General features: G+C 40.1%; 1 protein-coding gene across 2 annotated transcripts in view; it reads right to left on the bottom strand.

The window, feature by feature from the left end:
* Positions 1 to 22,196, bottom strand: part of VAPB (VAMP associated protein B and C) — a 65,269-nt gene that overhangs the window by 12,350 nt on the left and 30,723 nt on the right. Inside the window, exon 2 of one of the 2 annotated variants that reach the window (XM_080685036.1) lies at positions 10,480 to 10,632. The exons of the other annotated variant lie outside the window; for it this stretch is intronic. Within the exon in view, the coding sequence (XP_080541162.1) occupies positions 10,480 to 10,632 (153 nt within the window). The remainder of the gene's footprint in view (positions 1 to 10,479; positions 10,633 to 22,196) is intronic. 2 annotated transcript variants of the gene reach the window in all.

Below are 22,196 nucleotides of genomic sequence, written 5' to 3'. Positions count from 1 at the left end.
GTTCTAAGAAGGAAAGGAAAGGAACCTTCTCTAGCACCTGCTATGTACTAACCCCACACAGGCCCATTTCATTAGTTCTACCATTTAGTGCTCACAACAAATAGTTGAAGAAGCCCATGTCTTCATTCTCCAGATGAGGAGACAGGGCTTAGAAAGAACATGTGACCTCACTCGGGTCCCATGGCAGCATAAAAATGACAGAGCCAGTCAGTATTACACACTGGCTTTGCCTCCGGAGTCAGACTCCCACACCATAGGTTCTCAAAGTGTAATCCCACAGACCCCGAGGGTCACCCAATTAAGTCATGATAATACCAGGATATTATTAGCCTATTCTATTGTATTGACACTCAGTGGTGTTGGCACAAAAGCCCTGGGGTAAAGTTGCTGGCCACCGAGCAGGAACCAGACAGTGCTGGTGTGTCTGTATCAGGCATTGCAGCAGATGAGTTTCACAGAAGAATGCCCTTGATGAAGCCATGAATTAATTTTCTCACGCCCAGACCTGACAGTACATGGCAGCTCTCGCACAGAAAGCACTGCTGCTCTCTGGAAAAAGCTCCTGTGCATCCGTCTGGTTGGGGATGCTAGCTCATGGACTTGAAAACGATGGTTATTCAGATCCGGGTATATGGCAGATGTTTTCTTAAAAAGGAATGAAGCAAGTCTATCCATTCAAGGAAAACAGCTTATAATAGTTGTGGTCAATGATAAAATCCAGGCAAAAATTAGAATCTTGGAAAATTTCTGTCACCAAGAGCTTCCCAGTTTCCCAAGTACTTAAAGACTTTTCTATGAGATCAGTAGAAATGGTAATGAATGTTTTTTGATGTTATATAATAAAACTAGAGGCCATAGCGCTGTTGCGGAGGTGGGAGAGGCTTCCGCCACTGCCCCTGTGCTCTCCAGCCATGAGCCCGACTTCTAACACAGTGACCACCAGGGGGCAACTCCTGTGTTGAGCGTCTGCCCCCTGGTGGTCAGTGCATGTCATAGCGACTGGACGTTCCGCCATTCGGTAGATTTGCATATTAGCCTTTTATTATATAGGATATGTCAACATTTGGGAGACCAGTATAAACTCAGCTAACATAATCCTAATAAAAGGGTAATATGCAAATTAACCATCACTCTGTCACAAAGATGGCGGTGCCCATAGCCACAAGATGGCGGCGCCCAGTGCTCTCAGCCCCGTCAGAGTCTCCCAGTCCCGGGGGGGAGGGAGGGTGGCCACTGAGAGTGGGCAATGTGAGCGGCCTGGTGGAATGCTTACTTCGTAATCGCAGCGACGAGGCAAGTGTTCCACGCCCGGCCACAGATGGGCCTCTGGGCCACGGAGAGCCTCTGGGCAGCGGGTGCAGAGTGGCCAGGCCCCACAGAGAGCTACTGGTGCACTGATTCGTGTGCAAGGCTACTAGTATTGCATAATCCAATCAGAGTGCAAGAGAGACCAATGTGTTTTGGAGAAACAGTGGTTTCAGATTCCACACTACACTAAGTGAAGTTTTGGTGTAGTATCAAAGAATAATGTCCACAATTATCTGAAAAGGCTATTAAAAATACTCTTCCCTTTTCCAACTACATATTCTATGGTAAAAAGTGGTTTTTCTGCCCTAATCGGTTTGGCTCAGTGGATAGAGCAGTGGCCTGCAGACTGAAGGATCCCAGGTTCAATTCCGGTCAAGGGCATGTACCTTGGCTGCGGGCACATCCCCAGTAGGGGGTGTGCAGGAAGCAGCTGAACGATGTTCCTCTCTCACTGATGTTTCTAACTTTCTATCCCTCTCCCTTCCTCTCTGTAAAAAATCATAAAATATATGTATTTTTTTAAAAAGTGGTTTTCTTCATACACATTCATCAAAATGACACATTACAAGAGACTAACTACAAGAGCAGAGGAGAATCCAACCTGTCTTTCACTAAGCCAGACATTCAAAAGATTTGCAAAACACACCAGTCTTCTCACTACATTTTTTGATGTAATTAATTTATTAATGTGATTATAAAATGAATTAATACTTTTTAAAATTCTCAATTTAATTTACAATATGATAAATATTGATACAACCCACAAACAAAAATGTTCTTGGGTCTTCCATTTTAAGAATATAAAGGGGTTCTGAAATGAAAAAGTTTGAGCACCATCACTCTACACCAAGCTGCCTCACAGGCTCTGCAGGAGGAAAATGGTCTGGTGGAATAGTGAAGACACTGGTAGCAGTCTAGTACCCTGCTTGGGAGAAATTGCAGTTAAAACAGAGAGCAGTTACACACAAACTCAGCCTTGAGTTCTGGTACAGATCGAGACTCGGTGGTATCGGAAGGCACGTGTCCCTTACAGGAAGGGGATAGTGTTCCCTGCGTTCCTCTAACCAAACCACCTTGTTTGTTCCACCTCTGCAGAGGGTACCGTATGAGATCCACTGCTGCCTGTGGACCTTACAGATGTTATCAGCACAACCCCAGGCTAGCATGCCCTACCTGCCAAGTCACCACAGTGTCGATCAGGAAGACCTGTGAGAGGGTATAACTTACCTTTAGATCTCTTGTGTTAAACAAGAATGTACACAAGGGTATAATGGTGGTAAGCAATAATCACAAGGGAGCACTGAAGACAGCCAAGGTAGCAGGTCAAATATCCCTTCTGCAAAGGCAGCCCTCGTGAAATAGGAACATGGGTGCCCAGTGCACTAGGAAGGCTGGCCAGAGTTGAAAACTTTGAACTGCAGGAGAACTTACTGGGAGCTCAGGAGGTAAAGGTGGCTATAACCCTTCCCCATGGCAATCACTCTCCTTCGGCCTTGAACAGCAAGTGGAAAAGAAGGTGTGTTCCACCGACCAGCTCTCCTTTCCTTCTGGGCTCCCAAATCAGCAAGAGAGAGTAAAGAGGTCAGGTGGCCACTTAGACTTTGTGAAACTTCATGACCCCTGCTGTGCCTCAGTATACCCATCCTGCTCAACATGGCCTCCAACTCATGTCCAAAGTTTGTATTTCTCAGCCCCCATCATCTCATGTCACATTCAATTTGCTATACACTATTAGCCAAAACTTTATGAGAACATGACAGAATAAATGCTGTTAATCGTTTGTTCTTTCAGCTCCGTACATGCAAATTGTGACAGAAATTATGTACTTTTACCCTGACAGGCTATAAAAGAGCCTCCCATTAACTTAATTTATTTCACTTGAATACCAGAGACACTGATGATAAAACCCTCTTAAATGAACCATCTATCCTACTTTTAAAATGTATCTGCTGATACTACATTAAAAAGAAGCCTGTTACCAGGAGACAGCTTGGAGACCCGGTCACCACTCACCCACATTAACACTTTATGATATGATGTCTGCCGTATTACAGATTGCAACAGTGGGATCCTGTTAAGAAAAGGCCTTTGGGATCATAAAACATTGGATCAATAAGACCAGACCTTCTTCAAAAGAAAGAAATGTAGAATATATGCTACTTAATGCACAAGTTACACACATACCTCAGAGAAATGATGACTTGATTAAATGCAGCATTACAGCTTCCTATGAGAACCCAAGCACGTCACAGATCATTTTCATCTGCACCACAATGGTAACAGCTAATGAATAAAAGTCTAACAAGCACCACAGCGTGCGTTTTATTATTTTTTAATTTCAGAATCTTATCTTCAAAATGTCTCTTCTCATTTTACATGACCCATCTCAGCTCAGGCCTCTACTGACATCTGGATTCTCCCCCTCAGAGATCTTTGCAGTTTCTCTCCCAACCAGGTTACTCTAGTTATACACCCCTATAACCTCTACAAATGTTACCTCCCCCTAAACATCCTAGTCACCACCATGATATTCCTCAGATCAAAACCTCCCATTGTGCAGGTAAAGACAATCAATTCAACTCTTCAGTCTGGTTCTCCCCAGATCTCCTGGTATGACCCAACAGCACGCCCCTGCCGGCCCAACATGTGTGCACATTGTGTTGCCTCTACCCCCATACCCAAAGATTCTGTTATTACCAGTCAGTTTCCTCCTATCATTGACCCTGACTGGCATGTCCCCCTGCCCGACTCACATCTCAATAAACCACACCTTTCAGAGTTTAACCCACTACTCACTCTGTAAGGAAGGGTCGCAAGCTTCAGCATGCATCAGAACCACCTGGACTGCTTGCTGGCAGGACCCCACCTCCAAAGTTTCTGATTCAACAGGTCTGGAGTAGGACTGGAAACATGCATTTCTAACAAGTTCCCAGCAGATGCTGACTCTGCTGGTCCAGGAACCACACCTGGAGAACAAAGGCCACACAGCACCTCCTGACACTGCAGCTCCTGCTGGAATGCCACCTCACAACCTCATTCCCACAGCAGGCATTATTCTGTAAGTGGACATTGTTTGATGCTCAGACTCCTAAGCTCCTTCCTACAGGTCTGCCTTTCCTACTTGGTCAGACCAAGCACAGGACTTTATGTTTTGATGTTTACATGCTGGATACTAATCTGCATTTTCCACTCTTCATGGAGGTGCACCATCTTCCCTTCAACTTTCCAAGCACTCCTCTATGTGGCTCCCTCTGGAAATCTCCTTAGGGCAGCACAAAGACCTTCAATCTGCCAGCTTCTCCTCTCTCCTACTACCTGGAACTGCTCACTATTCTACCCACTGTTTAAGGCACCGTTTCCAGTCTCCTGGTCACCAATGTCCTTTTTCTTTTCCCTTTCCTATATATCGAAAGACTGTTCTCTACCGAACTGCATTCATGATGTAATAATGAAGTCACTGCTGCATTGTTTTAAAGTAATCAGAGACAAGCCATGGCTCATGATCAGCTTAAGATAACTAGTGTTACCACAATGAGGTAATACAATTCTAGCCAAAAGTGAAGCTGCTCAACATTTTGGTTACAATGTGTATCCTATCATGAGTAAATTTATTATTTCCTTTAGGATTCTCAAAATTTTGAAAACATCACTATGTTCCCCTCTGCCTATTCAGGGACCCATGGATGGAACTATGAGTCTAACAGGTAAATAATTAATTTATCTATTTATAAATAAGTTAACACTGAATTGTCTTTGTGTCTTTTCTAGTTCAGGCTAGCCTGTCTTAGATAACCAACTTCTCATAGTCTAATTTATTTGTGCAGAGATGAATACAAATGTGCCCAGTGTCACTGGAAAATAACGTGTGCCGTATGCAGGCACTGGTCAGAGAACAAGGCTCACTCCTTTTTTATAAATATTTTTAAATATACATCTTTCCCAAACCTCCAGCTATTTCCTGTCTCTCATAACACTGTATAGTAGACTACAACAGCCTCTCCCTGGTCGCTCCTGCACTGTGAGCATGAGCACCCATTGTGCCCTATCTTAGTAAAACCTATAAACCAGGTCTCTTACAATGGTCAAATGGAACGTGAAGAACGGTCTGCCTGATGCTTAAGTAAGTCCAGGCCCCTCTGTCATTTACGAACTCTCCCTACTTGCTCTCTGTAGTGCTCCTTCCAGCCCCCACTGTGGCCGCCTCTCACAGCCCTTTCCATTCACTCTGGACTGTCAATTCTTCCCAAGAAACTTAAATATTACAGTAAACTTTAAAAAAAATATTTTAAAGCACAAGTAGGCTGAATTTTTGTTGGTAATTTCCTTTTTTTTTATAAATCTAGAATCTCATGTGGGTGAAAAAGATTAAAGATACCTTTTACATATGAATGTGAGTTATTCTTATCTAAGAGTAATAAACCTGGTTCATGAAAACCATTTATAAAATGTTTCTCTTATCAGAGACTTCAATTCCAAAACAAATGAGCAAACGAACAAGAACATGGCTATGAAGATGTCCAAACCCCACAAATGTAGCTCCCATGTATCAGCATGAGACAGACAACGCCTGACTTCTTCCTCTGGGGCAGTGCACTGCACTCTGGTGCTAGTCACCTACAAGCTGCAGCCAAGGTTGGCTGGTCCAGGGCAAGCCAACAGCTCCATCACCCTGAGTCAGCAAACTCTTAAAAGGATTAATTACCAATTGTGATGCTACCCAATTACATTAATTGACCAATGTTTCCATCCAAGAAGAGTTGCTGATATTCACTGTCTGTCCTCAGGATTTTATTGGAAGAACTTTATGCTTTAAATGTGATTGATATAAGTGCTGAAAAGGGCTATCTGTCAGGAATGAATACTGCTCCTGGATTCTTTGAATTATAATTTAAACAACATATTCAGACACTAGGAGATTTGTGTGTGTTTGTCTCTCATCCATTTCCAGTTCCCAGGGTACACTTAGTAAACTGTATCTATACCTAAATACTGGTATCTTTAATGACTCTTCCCAGTGCCCCTCCTAACACAGAGAGATTTTGCATTTCTAATTTGCTTGGTACACAGGCAACCAATGTGCATAATTGAACTGCAAATGGAAGTGTGCTTGCTACTTCAGTGAAATTAGAATTCAGTGAAGGTTATAAAAATATTAAACTTAATATCATATTACAGGAAGCGTAAGTATTTTTGATGGGCCCATAATTTTACCACTTCACCTGCTGTATCCGCTGGCAAACATGGTTTGGAATATTAATGGAAAACTCCCTCATTATTAAACTGCAGTATTAAAAAAAATCCGCAACCACTAACAGCTTACCACAAAGACATTTTCAGAAATTATCTACCTTAAAAATACTTTCCCATTAGACAGTTCAGAAAATAGATTTAATTTTGTAAAGCTAGAACAAATGGGAAGACCCCCCACTACTTCAAACACTTCATTAATTCAAAAAGTTCTATTTTTCTTGCATTTAAAATCTCAGGGGGGCGAGGGGGGGAATCCAATATCCTCTTCTCCGATCTCCATTTAAGTGTGCCTATCTTGCTGAGGTCCAGAGTTGAATTCAAAACCATCTCTAGTAGATGGTGTGTATCAGAGAACAAGGGGCCAAAATCATGGCCTGGTCAATTAATGGAAATAGCAAAACACCTGCCACCCTCCTACCCCCTTACAATGCCTCATCCAACAGGCATGGGCCCCTGCAGGGGCTACTGTAAGAATGAGATGAGATGAGTACCTCTGTAAAGTGTAAATGAAAGGATTCAAATCAGAGGCCCGTGTGGACAGCTCCAAAACACCCTTTGGGATGCCCCCACATTTTTACCTACTGGCACAAAAAGTTTAGATTATGCCTATCTCCATCCATAACTTTACCACTTAAGTTTATAAAACAAAGTTGGTGGATTTTTTAAAGGGCCTAATAAGTGATTTGCCATCTTATAAAGAAAATAGCATAAAAGGTCAGAATCTGGACTTCTGACTAAAAAAGTAAGGTCCCTTGAATATTGGTTTTCTTAAAGCTGAGAAGAGCCTCACAGGTTGTGTCTGAAAAACATCTGACAGCTAGAAATTCTCGCTCCCACATCACAAACTGGTTCGTGGGCCTTTAAAACCTCAGTCCCTCTGGCCAGCTCCATGCTCTATGCTGTCTCCCTGCCCGCTCCCCTCTCCAGGAGCGATTTACAATCTTCCCTAACAGCTACACATCCCACAGTTTTTCAGATGAGGAAGACAAGTCCTGTAGACCACGTCCTCTTCAGGTATGCTGTGATATTCTGCGTGATAGGCAGGGCAGTCCTGGCAGCATTTTAAATTGATTCAATGGCCACCTTTCTATAGATTATATCTGAAAATTTACTAGAAGCTTTTCACTATAAAACAAATGCAGAATATAGAAAGAAGAAAAATACAAATTTCTTATTGAAATTAGAAAAAGTCTAAAAATTAATGAAATGAAATTAGTTTATTTCTTAAAAAGCAATTCAAGAATGTACAATCCACCTGCAACAACAAACTAGCAAGTTTACATCAAGGCTAGTGGAATCCCTCCCTTGTACCATGCCCACAGTTAAGGCAGCATGGTAAATACACTGTGAGGCAGATACTACTCTCCATGTTACAAATGAGAAAACCGCAACCTAGAGAGGTTGACTGATTGGCCAGAGATCAAGCTACAAGTTACACAGCAGAACTGGGCTTGCTATTCACGTTTCCAGACCTCAAATAAATCTTTGAGTAAAGCGGGTGAGACCAAGCTTGGCTACACGTGCACCTGGGAGAAGGGAAGGTTGGCCTTTGGATGTTTCTTGAGGATGGTTTCTCCCCCAAAGAAACCCGAAAACACCACATATTCGCCAAGATGTCACTGTGTAGCTGCATTCAGGACCCTTAGAAAAGTGTAGTGCTTTTATTTCAAGACATGAATGTCTGATTAATGATACAGTAGCCCCTCAGCACATAAAATTGCAATAAACGGGTGTCAGCCTCCTGTTGCAACAGGTGGGACGGTCCTGGAAATGCACCAACATCTGACCTCACCCACTGGCACTCAATCACTGAGATAAATACACATCAAACAAAAACCAAGGAGCCCTTTTCCATGTGCAAACATAATCCTTCCCATCTAGAAGGAAAGCTTGCAGACACACAGAGAGTTTATTATTCAATTGCTTTTCACCAAGTACATCACATGCTGAGAAACAGGGCACTTTATATTTGGCATTCACCTGTAAGTGGGACCTTCCCCTAAAACTGTTGAGGCAGCTTAGAGCCACTGGATCAGGAGCTAAGACACCTGGCTTCAAATACCAGCTCTGCCACTAACCACCCAGGGACTCCAGATCAGCGGTCGCCAACCTTTTGGACCTCCCACCGGTTGGCAACCGCTGCTCTAGATGACCATGCAGTGATCTGTCAAAGGAAGGCCACACCCACAATGTCTTGGTCTTCCTTAAGCAGGTAATCATAAATCAAAACAAATGCCCAGGATTAGTTATTACTTTAAAAAACATTTCTATGATGGAGAGGGATGGATCTTTCTAAAACACACACACACACACACACACACACACACACACACACACACTTATAACATCAGAAAGAACATCTACACTGTACAACTGCCTGTTGAGACTATTTTATTCAGAAAACCATGTTGTGGCTCCCACAGTTACTGTGAAAATTGGTAATTTTCATCTACTGACAATCTTGTTCAAATTTGATATGGGCACAGAAATTGAGAAAAAAAGTCAATGAAAGAAGGGAATGAAAGATTACGCTGCCCTTAATTTCAACAGAAAAATGGAAACTCATGTGTTTTTAAACCTGTGGAACCAACCAAGACTACAGAAACACCAACACCCTGGGCCAACTTCCATTCTCCAGGGTGCTACAGTTCAAAGAACTAAGGCTTTAGACCTAGGCAGAATAATCCACACCCTGCTGTTACTTTTGTTAGTTTCCTGAGCTTACAGCCAGTAGTGTCTGTCTTGGAGGTGACAGCGCACTCCTCACAGGGCAGAGAACAGAAGTTAGAGGAGATAATGTGTGTGCAGGCCCAGAGTGTTGGACAACCCCAGTAAATGTGGGCTCCTACTCTCCTGACTTCTCCTAGATAATAATAAGCTGACTCAAGAGTCCAGATCAGGCTTTGCAGCCTCAGAGAGAAGCGCATAGGGGGACAGCTGGTGTGGGCGCACCATAATGAGAGAGACCGATGGATGCAGGGAATAAGAGCTTGCAGAAATGATCAGATAATGAAACACCTCATATCTTTCCAAAGAAGTGAATCATTTTCTTTCAGGTGTCAAGTGAATAGCCAAATGCATCATAATCAAAATCTGTCATGGAAAAAGCCAGCCAGGTACCCATTTCCAACAAGTAGTGGCCTCTAATGATGCAGAGCCCGCTGTGGCTCTGTCTCCTAAGATACTCAAAGGATAAACACACACACCCACACAGCTCCTCACAAACACAAAGGCATCCTTGGATCAGAAGTTCTAATGAGCTAAAAGTTTATTCCATTTCTAAAATACATTAAAGTCAAACCCATCACTTCTATCTCCTTAATTCTGAAATTCAATTCTCAATTTGGGCACTTTACCAGCATCTTTTCAAAAGTTGGACTTTGGAAAATATATGCCCTCTCAGACAGAAGGGGGAAAACCCATCAGACAGGAACAAAACTCACACCCTGGAATATATTCCAATTTCCTTAGTCCTGTCTCCCTTAGCTTTTCACAATCAGTAAAGTGCAGTTACCAGTCATTGGAAATGACATGAGCTTAATGTCAGAAATCATTTAGCTTAAATAAGAAAATAACTCCATTTAGCTTTCTCCCACAAAGTAAAATTAAGTTTGTTTGGCCCTTTTTTATTTATTGCCGAAGGGCAAATTTCAAGGGAGTGAAAATCAAACTCATTCTGAAGTCTGAAGTTACCACTGCAATTTTGCTCTAAGCATTGAGGCGCAAAGGCTGTAAGCATTAAACTAAAGAGGCATTAATTATGGAAAAACAACAGGTGAGAGGGACCCACTAAGCTTGGAGGGGTAAGGGAAGAAGTCTACATCTTATTTTGCTACATTGCAAACACAACCTTTAAGAAATCCCACTGGCTCCAGGGGGCCTCTTTAGTCCACCCTTCCAGCATCCAATCTCCGGACTTACCAGATACATTAATCGCAGCCCCTGCATCAATGATCCCACTGTTGGGCCTCACGCAGTACCTACGTGGTGCCGTGGTCTTCACTTTGAAACACACATTTCGGTCTGTTGGGTTGCCAAGCTTTAGGTTGGTGGTGACAACATCAGTGAAGGGACCTACGGAAGGAGAGAGAGACTGATTGGGGATCCCAGGAGGAAAGTCTAGAAGACTGATTTAGAGTCTGAGGTTGGGAAGGATAATGGAATATGGTTAAGGGAAGATTTGAGATCCAAAACTATCTCACTATCATAAATAACAGATGAACCGAGGTTAATGCATTACCAGTAGCAGGTAAAATTCACATGTTCTCACCTTGCCACCAGACATCTAGTGAGCATTCTAACATCCTTCACAACTTTATGACTATTGCTGTTTTACAGATGAGAAAACTGAGGCTTGGGAAGACACATTACTGGTCTCCGTTTTAATACTAGTTAGTGGTAATAAGGCTCTACAACCAGGCAGCCTGACTCCAAGGCCAGCTCTTAACCTATGTTGAATACTGATTTCCACAATAACAACAGAAAAGCTAAAGGGAAGAGTGTAAAGGGCCAGACCTGTGCACAGTGATGGTCAATGGCAGAGTGCACAGAGTGGCAGATGTAAGAAAGGCTTTGAGGTGTTAGTGGTCTATAAACAATATAGTGGTACTGCCCTAGAGTCCATGACATCTGGGCTACGGCAAGTTCATAGTCCTGCTGAGCAGCCCACACCTGAAACATCACATTGTTTTAACTACCCAGGCTGCTGGGAAGATTGAAAGCTCAGTGCCCTAAGGGTATATTTTATTATTATTTATTCATTTTCTACTTTATTAGATTTTTTAATTAAAAAAGTAAAACATGCTTCTTAAAACAAGTCAAACAATAAAAGATGTATAAAGAGGAAGTTAATAATCTTTCCCTTGTCCCCTGAGGTAACAATATGGGAGATCTTTCCACATCATCTATGCTCATACAAACAGTACATACATACGCATGCAGGGAGAGAACATTAACAAAAATGGGATCATACTATTCACACTACTCTGAAACTTGCTTTTTTTCCATTTACCAATATACCATGGACATATGACCACTGGGTTTAAGAAGTTAGGTGGGATGTTTGAACTATGAGACCTCTTAGGTCCTTTTCAAATTTGTATCTTTTCACCATGTAAATCAATAACATCATCTGTGTTTCCTCTAGGCAAGCTCTTTATTTACAAGGATATAGGAGATGGGGTGGGAAGTTGTGCGTGGGTGTGGTTTCATAAACTAACAAATACATAATGATGCTTTGTCAGATGTTCTCTAAGAAGACCCAACCAACAAAGACACTTAAATCTATGACTTGACAACTTTTTAATGAGACTATAAGCTTGTGAAGATAAGGATAATACTGTTCCCGGTTTCTCTATCTCTGGCACCATGCCAGCCATCTAGGAAAGTTGTGTGTGTGTGTGTGTGTCCATGTGTGCGCGCGTGTGTGTACATAGACACAGATATACAGAGATTCCTTCACCAAAGGGGAAACTACCTCATAGATTACCACTAGCAAAATTAAAATCTCAGGCTGCTTTCTCTGCACTAGAGGTGCTCAGGGTATGAAAATTAATTTGGTATGGGCTCAACTTAAATATAAATTAAGAAATCAATAATGATAGAAAGGAAAAAAGGAAGAGAAACTCAATTCCAAAATTAAAAAAACTACAGTTGATTCTACTATAAAGCTTATTTTGAAACCGTGAATTTGTTCCAATGTAATTGATGTGCATATTAGGGGGACAATCTGAGCATAAAATGAATTCCACATTTGCTTATGCGTGATTTTGTCTGCAAGAAACGCTAGGTGAACACAGAAAATTGCACCCTGCTGAACCATGTCACACAGAAATACACACCTCTGACACACCTCAACCACTACCCATGCCTCAAGTCCACCTTCTGGGTTAGGAGCCACGCCCATCACACCTGGTGTTCACATAGTCCCCTCGATAGCAAGTGACCCTCCTTCCTCAGATGCCCACTTCCATGGGTAAACATCAGGTCTTTTGAGGTAAAGTGCCGTACTTAACTGTAATATTTCTATATTTCCTACCCATTTAATGTGTATAAAACTGTGCTACTGCTTTTATTAGTTTCCTCTGTGTGTGTGGTTTTTACTGTGCTATTTGCAGAGTATGGTGATTTTTAAGGATGCCTGTGTCATCAAAATAGAACCAGCTTGCCCTGGCTAGTGTGGGTCAGTGGTTAGAGCGTCAGCTTGCACACCAGAGGGTCTTGGGTTCCATTCCCATCAAGGGCAAGTACCTGGGTTGCAGGTTCGATCCCCAGCCCTGATTTGGATTGGGGTGTGTGTGGGAGGCAAACAATCTCTCTCTCTCTCTCTCTTGCCCTCCCTCCCCCTCTCTCTAAAAACAGAGAAAATGTCCTCTGGTGAGGATTTTAAAAAAAGAACCAACTCTATTACTGGTTGTTTTGGGGTTACTTGTACTGAACGCTATTCTCATTTCATGGGCAATGACACCTCCAACAATGAAATGCCTGAAGAGAAGTTGTCCGTTTGTTTACCTTTCCAGTAAGTGCTGCCTTCAGCCCTCCCTCTGTGAGTCAGGCTGGAAGCCGTGAGAGGGAAGCATTGGGTAAATGCAGTTGTGGCCAGATGTGCAGAAAAGCAGAGTCCTTGAAAGTGCATCTGACCTACTGACTCCAGCACAAACAACCCTCTCTCTACACTCTAAGTCATCTCCTTATCTATATATATAAATAGAAATATATATAATAGAGAAATATGCTAATTAACCAGGACGCCAAAACGGGTGGACCAGACAGGAGGAGGTTGCCTGCGCAGCATCGGGGGCGGGGTGGCAGGAGCCTCCACATGCCTGCGCTGGGGGAGGGCCTGATCAGCGTCAGCCTGGAGAGCGAGGCAGGGCCAGACCGGCGACTCGAGGGTGGGTGGCACCACTTGATTTCGAATCACGCACTGGGCTCCTAGTTGCAAAATAAATGCTTACACAAGAAGGCAGGTACCCTGTGGCCCAAGAGGATTCTCAACTACCAGGAGGAAAGCCAGATGCTGACAGCACTCCATGCTTGTATTAAGTTCTTGGCATTAAGGGAGGAACAGAACACATGGTCCTGAGGCAGTGTTTGGGGATTACAGAGGCAGTGGCTCTCTGTGACTACCCTTCACCACTCTCCAAAACCTGCAGTCTGACTCATAATGAAGATGGAGAAAGTCTGAGCTCCCGTGAAGTCCTCTCTACTTGCTTTGGGTGGAGATCACTTCAGCAATGGTGAAAGAAAAAAAGAATAGCTGAACACAACTCTAGTTTTCTGGGATCAAAGAAAACAAACACATACATGCATTCGTGCCCAAACGACACACAAACCTAAATAGGCACTATCACCCCCTACTTACATTCCCTGGCCCTCACTTAAGAATCACCAATCACAAGAACTCCATAGGCATAGCTCCAGCTAAAGTAGCCCCACAATGATGGGGGAAAGGAGAGAAAAACAGGCAAAAATGTGTGTCTACACGAAGACTCAACTAAAAAGGGATATGCTTGCAAATGTAAAGCCTGGGGATAAAAAAAGTATTTACTGACCATTTGAAGGTGAATTATAAACTACCATGTCTTAAAGCTCTCCAGACATAAGCTAAAAGTTATTAGTTTCAACAAAATTCTGCCTCAGATCAAATGCCAAGAATTCATAACTGCCTACAAACATAGAACAAAAGAAACAAGATTTTTCTAAGGTGGCTTAAAGTATACTTAGAGCAAAACAAAGGCATGCTAGCAAGATTGTGATGAAATTAAGAACACTTACTTGTTTTCAACTCAATTTCTAGTGTCTCCTCCCCACCTTACTTCATGAAGTTGGGAAGCCTAAATTTTTAAAATATATTTAAGTCCTTACTTCACATCGGAGACAGGTCCTGCCACTTTAAGCAAGATGACATATAATGAAACCAATTTTGCTACAGGCTAATTGATATAAACAAAAGCTCAGTTCCTAAGGCATCTCATCAACATTATATCGAAACTACCTTGAACAAAACGTTAATTGAGGGCCTGCTGTATTTGTTTATCCCTTACATTGACCTTTACTTCCAAGGTACTCCACAAAAAAATAAACCAATTGTAACTGTAAACACTAAACTGCTTTGGAAATCACCTCAGTTAATCTATTACACAGCAATCTCAATAGTGTTTCAACCTATATGCATCATATAAGAAGTAGTCTAAATTATTAAAAGACAATATTTATAGTAATAAGCAGGATAAAATAAATATCCCAGATTTCTCTTCAATACTCAATCCTATTAGGGATTTCTTGGGCTTATACAGGTAATAATTTGTAAAAATCTGGAGGGAAATATACTGAAAATATATGCAAGTGAACAACATCACTGGTAAAATAGCAAAGTCTCATGAGTAAAACTCAAGACATTTTATAAAAAACTGGTCAACCCTTCTCTCCCCATCCCTGGCAATTTACTCTTAAGAATTTTATTGAAAATAAATTCTATTCAATTTGAGTAATTACAGGAAATAAACCATGTTAGTGTTCTCCTTTTCCCCTGTATTAATGAATTAGAATACACAAAAACCTCAATAAAAATGATGTAAAGGCTTATGAACATCACTCAGATTTTTACTAGTCACTTTCATTTCATAAAACTGCCATTTCCATTAAAGCATTATGTAAAAAATGGGACTACTATACCAACATGCATATTTATCACCTATGAATTTAAACACTGTTTATAAAGTACAGAGTCAATTTTACAAATGAAATCTCCTTTCAAAATTAGGCTTTTTTTCTTTTAAGAGATGAAAAAGATGATCTGGAACCCCAGCACATACTTTTAATCATTTTTCTTTCTAATCTTCTATTCCTTATTTCAGATAATGTTTATACAAAACTAGGAACTAAGCACCTAAAATGTGAAATGGGAGGTCAAAAAATGAAACAATATGATTTTGGAAGAAATTAGGACTATTGCTTAAATTTTAATTTTTCTTCTCTTTAACAACTGGACTGATGTTCTTTTTATTAGGCATGTTCACCTGTCAAAATGCTTGAGTTTGATAGATGCTCATGAATAGCATTAACTAACTTGACTTTGAATTCCTGGACATGATCTGAAAGGTTATTTAGATAAAGCTAAGCACAGTATAAACTACAGCAGGTCCTCAACACTGTTTCGTTATAGTGCCTTAAGAACTTAGCTCCTGTTCATATCAATTAGCCCACAGTAAAACTTATCATTATACATCATTTCACTTAAAAGTCACAAAACCTTTCGACTTAATTGTATTTCCTACACCTAGCCTTGACTTATTATCATTTTAAAGCATTTTAAGACAGTAAGAGATCTAGAACTGACCTTAGAAAGGAAACAACATACAATGTCAGCAGTAATATGCATCACATTAAAAGTGAAAAGAGGAACAGTCAATTTTTCAGTCTTACTTATAAAAATGGAGCCTTAGAATTACAAAGTGCTGGTTTAAAGAGGAAAGGAGGTCACAATCCAGCAAACTTCTCAACAGTAAGAGTTCAGGTTCCAGATAGTGAAAATTTCATTAAAAATGGCAAGATAGCCCTAACTGGTTTGGCTCAGTGGATGGAGCGTAGGCCTGCGGACTGAAGGGTCCCAGGTTCGATTCCGGTCAAGGGCATGTACCTTGGTTGCGGGCACATCCCCAGTAGGAGGTGTGCAGGAGGCAGCTGATCGATGTTTCTGACTCTCTATCCCTCTCCCTTCCTCTCTGTAAAAAATCAATAAAATATTTTTTTAAAAAATGGCAAGATATACTTATCAACCAGGAAACATAAAAGCATTTTATGGAAAAAGTATTCCATCAAATCTTTAAACATGTCACGGTCTCTATGTGGGTATTTTTCTGTAACTGTTCATTCAGACCCAAGCAGGAGGAGACTATAACAAAGCTCTTGAGTTCAGGTCCCAACAATCGTAAAAGGTACCAGTGAAAACTCCAAGTGAACTCAAAACTCATTCTTGGCCTTATCTGTGTAACCTAAAGCATATCATATAAACACATTTGTAAATAACAGGACAGAATTTTTTAAGGGGTAAATATATAATTTTATTTTTACTCAGCAATTCAACTAGAAAGAGATATATATATATATGTATATATACACACATATATATACATATGAAACACAAAACCATAAAACTTATAGAAAATAACACACAAATTCTAGATAAACTTGGATTTGGCGATTATGCAGATACAATACCAAAGGAAGGCATAATCCATGAAAGAAATAATTGATAAGCTTTACTTCATTAAAATTAAAAACATCTCTCTGTAATGGATACTGTCAAGAGAATGAGAAGATAAGCAAGCCATAGACTGAGAGAAGAAATTTGCAAAAGACATACTATTGGGGGGGGAACATATTTGATAAAGAACTGTCATCCAAAATATACAAAAAACTCTTAAAACTCAACAATAACAAACAGCCCAATTTAAAAATGATCAAATGATCTGAACAGACACCTCACCAAAGATAAACAGATGGAAAATAGAACATACAGCTGGAAAAAAATATACAAATGAAAGATGGTTAACATATCATTAGGAAGTTGCAAATAAAAACAGCAATGAAACAATGAGATACCAATACACAATTAAGATAGCCAAAATCACACTGGCCAGTGTTGCTCAGTTGCTTGGAGCAATGCCCCATGCACCAAAAGGTGGTAAGCTGGATTCCCAGTCAGGGCACATACCCAGGTTTTGGGTTCAACCCCTGGTTAGGGCAAATGTGGGAGGCAACTGATGTTTTTCTTTCACAATGAGGTGTGTGTGTGTCTCTCTCTCTTCCTTCCTCCCTCTAAAATCAATAACAATAATAATAATCCTATTTAATAAAAGCCTAATATGCAAACTGTTGCCTCGACCATGAGTTCGACCAGGGAGTGGGGCCAGCTGGCCCCGCCCCAACTGGCACTAATTTCATGCACTGGGCCTCTAGTAATAAAATAAAAAGAATAGCCAAAATCTAAAACACTGAACATTAAACCCTGGCAAGGATGTGGAACAGGAGCTCTCATCCACTGTAGGTGGACATGCAAAATGGTACAGACACTTTGGAAGACAGTTTGGCTGTTTCTTTACAAAAACACATACTCTTACCATACAATCCAGCAATCAAACTCACTCCTTGATATTTACCCAAAAGAGTTGAAAACACATGTCCACACAAAAACCTGCACATGAATGTTTATAGTAGCTTTATTCGTATTACCGAAACGTGGAAGCAACCAAGATGTCCTTCAGTAAATGAATGGATAAACTGTGGTACATCCCAACAATGAAATACCATTAAGCACTAAAATAAGCTATCATGTTCAGACTTCAGTAATATTAAATACATATTACTAAATTTAAAAAGCCAATCTGAAAAAGGCTACATCCTGTATAATTACAATTATATAACATTCTAGAAAAGGCAGGATTGAGAGGGGAGGGACAAATAAATAAACAGGCAGTGAATCTATTCTGCATGATACTATAATGTCAAAACCCACAGAATGTATGACAGCAATATTGAACCCTAATGTAGACTGGGAATTTTGGATTATAATGATGTGTCGATGTAGGTTTATCTATTGTAAAAAATATATCAGTCTAGTGCTAGATGTTGACAGTGCATGTGTGGGGCCAGGGGCATATAGGAACTCTCTATACTTTCTACTGTGTCTTGTTGTGAACCTAAAACTGCTATTAAAAGAAACTTTTTTTTTCAAGAAGAAGAAAAAATATCTGGCCTTCATATTAGTTATATTTTGGTAGCACCCCCAACATTTTGTGTGTGTGTGTGTGTGTGTATATATATATATATATATATACACACACACATACACACATATATATAATATGCATATAAATGAATAAATAAAATGAATAAAGATGCTTTGTTTTGCAAAGAGATTGATTTTCTCTTTTTTTAGAGTTCATTAAATTCTGGTGTTAGAAACACATACCCTTCCTTTGTAATATGTTTCCTGATGCAGCTACAGTATTTTAAAACTCAAAACTATATGTGTTACCAAATACGTTATATAGCAATTTGATATATAATCTATCGGGTCTCAGCTTTCCAGATATAAACTTAAAGTTATTATCTCCACAACAGTATTTTTTTTTCATTCTGCATAAAAAGAGCTGTATTTTATACTCTTGCAAACAAAATTTAGGTACAATATCTCTCCTTTCTTCAAACCTTCCAAAAAACAAGTTAACCATATTTCACTTCAACTCTGAAAAGATTACCTTCTGAGAAGGTAATAATCTGTCTCCAGAAGCCTAGGGCTGATGATGGATTTTGTTAAGACAATAAAATTATGCTTGAGGTTTCAATACAGTAGGTTCTGTGCACGGGAAAAGTATATTAAAATGGGGGAAATGGACAGTATAAAGTAAAATCTGTTGAATATCTTATAGGTATCTTTAAAATTTATCCTTTGGCAGTCTATTTTCATTAAAGGTATCCTACTGCTTCCTACTTTCCCTATCTGCAATGCACCAACCCTCACATTACCTCTTTTCTTATTTATATAAGTACTAGAAGCCCAGAGCGCCAAATTGCGCGGCCCCGCCCACCTTTGCCCGACCGCCCACCGGCCGCCAGCCTTGCTGTGATCGAAGCCTGTGGGCCGTGCCGCACGGGACCCCAGACCCCAGACCCACCACGCCAGGAGACCCATCAATGCACCTCCTAGTGACCAGTCATTTGGTCTTTATGGCGCTATGGACACAGGCTTTTTATATATATATAGATTCACCTTCCAGAATAGAATCTCCAAGAACACAGATACTTTTCTGTCCCTCTTGGTCAATACAGATGATCAGCATCCAGAACACTGCCAAACAAAGAGCAGGTGCTCAGTAAATTGGATGAATTAATGAAAGGATGGCCATGCCATCCTTCTATTTTGAGCAATGGTTTTCTTCTTCCTGCATGCACAACAGGTTCTGGGTGAAAGATCACTGAGACAACTGTTTCCCACTCACCAGCATTATCATCCTTTTAATCTTCAGCACATGGCTTAGGATCAACTCTGATTTCATTTGTTCCCATCTAGAGTAAACTTTCACAAGAGAGACTATTCCTGTCCCATTCTTCCCTGGATGCCCAGAGCCTAGAACAGTGCAACTGTTCCATAATAAAAGGGAGTGCAGTGTGAATGAACACCAGATTCCTGAGAGGCAATTCAACTCTGACTCTGCACGTTTCCTATGAACAGATGCTTACTCTACAACTTGGATCTAAAGTCATGGTAAATTTGTGCTGTTTGTACACAGGTTGAAGGTTTTGAAAATGTTCTTTTGTGTCAATAATGCTTTTAACATTATAAGTCTATGATAATTTTGTTTAAAGTTTCTCTTCGGAAAAAAAGTCATAGTAACAGAAATTCGGAGAGGGCGTGCTCTTTAAATAGCCATGAATTCAAGAGTAAGGACACTGAGAGAAGTTTTTTTTTTTTAATCTATTTTCTTGATTGAATTGGTAGCTTACACATTAAATCGATGCTTTAGAAACAAATAAAACTTTGCAACCAATGTGTTTTTAATGGCAAACATTTTCCGATATTTCAGCAGAAAGCCTAATTGTGTAGCTCTTATTTTGAAATAACCACACATAAAGAACCCTCACACAGACATATAACTTTCCTGAAGAAATCTTAGAATGGAATGTATCCTAAATTAATAAAGCAACCTCCATGATATCCTCAGGAGACAGCCAGCAACTGAGAAACATCACACCCATTATTATAGCAAGAAAAATCAACACCAAGAATACTCACTAATGATGCCATTAAAGGCACACTAGAAGCCAGCCTGATTGAAATAGCCTGTCCCAACCTTTCAGACTGCTTCTTCAGCTCACCAGCTTCCTAGTTCCTTTGGAGCAGAAAGAAATAAAACTCAGTCTGTCACACAGGTGGAAAAACTAGATCATAAGGCACTCTACTGCAGCGTAAAAATCCAGTGGGTGGCCTGGCCGGTGTGGCTCAGTGGTTGAGCATCAACTTATGAACTAGGAGGTCATGGTTTGATTCCTGATCAGGGCACATGCCCAGGTTGCGGGCTTGATCCCCAGTGGGAGGCGTGCAGGAGGCAGCCAATCAATGATTCTCTCTCATCTTTGATGTTTCTATCTCTCTCTCCCTCTCTGAAATCAATAAAAATAATAAATAAATAAATATCCAGTGGGTGGGAAGTGCTATGAAAGATCCAAGATCAAACTCAGGAAAGCTACCCAAAAAAGACATAAAGCTAGACAGCAAAGAACAGCCAAGGAAACTAAAAGATACTTACTTGTAGCTTATGTTAACAGATAAGCAATTGTCATTCAGAATAAAGAACTCATTAATAATAAGTGTGCTAAATTCTTATGAAGTACTATACAGCTGAAAAGAATGAACTAGATCTATATTTCAAAAATAGATGAGTCTCAGAAACATGTTAAGTGATGCATACTAGTATGCCAAAATATTGCATTAATTAATATATTAAAAAAATGAAATAGTTCACACTAAATTCCTCGGGAGGGTAAAAAAGAGAGGGGCATTAAGGGGCAGATAAGGAGGGCAGACATGTCTTTACATTCTCAGTGAAGTTTGTTTATTAAAGATTTACAACGAAATATAATAAGTTACTGACATTTAGTTATTCTGTATTGGGGTGTTTATTTTATTATATGTATTTTTCAGCATTTAAATTTTTTTCCAAATAAAGAAAGCTAATTGTAGTTTACATAAGATCCAGACAATGTTCTTATTTTTAAAATATATATTTTTTATTGATTTCAGAGAGGAAGGGAGAGGGAGAGAGACAGAACATCAACGATGAGAGAAAATCATTGATTGGTTGCCTCCTGCATGCCTCACATGAGGGATGGATCCCACAACCCGGGCATGTGCTCTGTCTGGGAATCAAACTGTGACCTCCTTGTTCATAGGTCGACGCTCAACCACTGAACTAAAATGAGGTCAGGCCAGACAATGTTCTTTTTAGAGACGCTTCTACTTGCCCAGAATGCCTTGTATGTATAAAATACTAGGATCCTGAATTGTGCAATTGTTGAAAACCAATGTATCTACATTGAGTATAGGGCAGTAGTGGTCTTATTAATTCAAGACAAATACAAACCTAAAATTTTGACCAAATCTATTATAAGAACTTTGAAGACTTTACCCACCTAGAGGTAAATACTATGACTATTCTTCTTTAATGCAACCCCTTTTCAAATAGAAAAATGGCTGAAAGTATAATACAAGGCCTGACGTTTCATACATACATCTTATCCCTTTTCAGCACAAAGACAAATGATAGTATATAGGTTAAGATTGTTTTAAGGTAAGCATACCTGACTGTTATGAATTTTATATATCAGCTCTAAAAGGATCTTAGACTACTTAATAAACTGAATTTTTTTTTAATGCACAATCTTTATCCCACTGAATTTAACAAACATCTAGTAATTTTTCTCTATTTAGATCAAAATTTGTGCAGAATTTATGATTATAGTTATCATGAAAATAAACAAAAAGATAAGCAATATTCTACTTCAAATAAAATTCTACCTAAATAGGAGAGTGACAAAGCATGACTGGTTTTGGGGTGTGTGTGTGTGTGTGTGTT

This window comes from Plecotus auritus, assembly GCF_963455305.1.
Source record: "Plecotus auritus genome assembly, chromosome: 8".
Lineage (NCBI taxonomy): Eukaryota > Metazoa > Chordata > Mammalia > Chiroptera > Vespertilionidae > Plecotus > Plecotus auritus.
The sequence above is the reverse complement of the archived record's forward strand: the minus strand, read 5'-3'. Positions and strand labels throughout refer to the sequence as shown.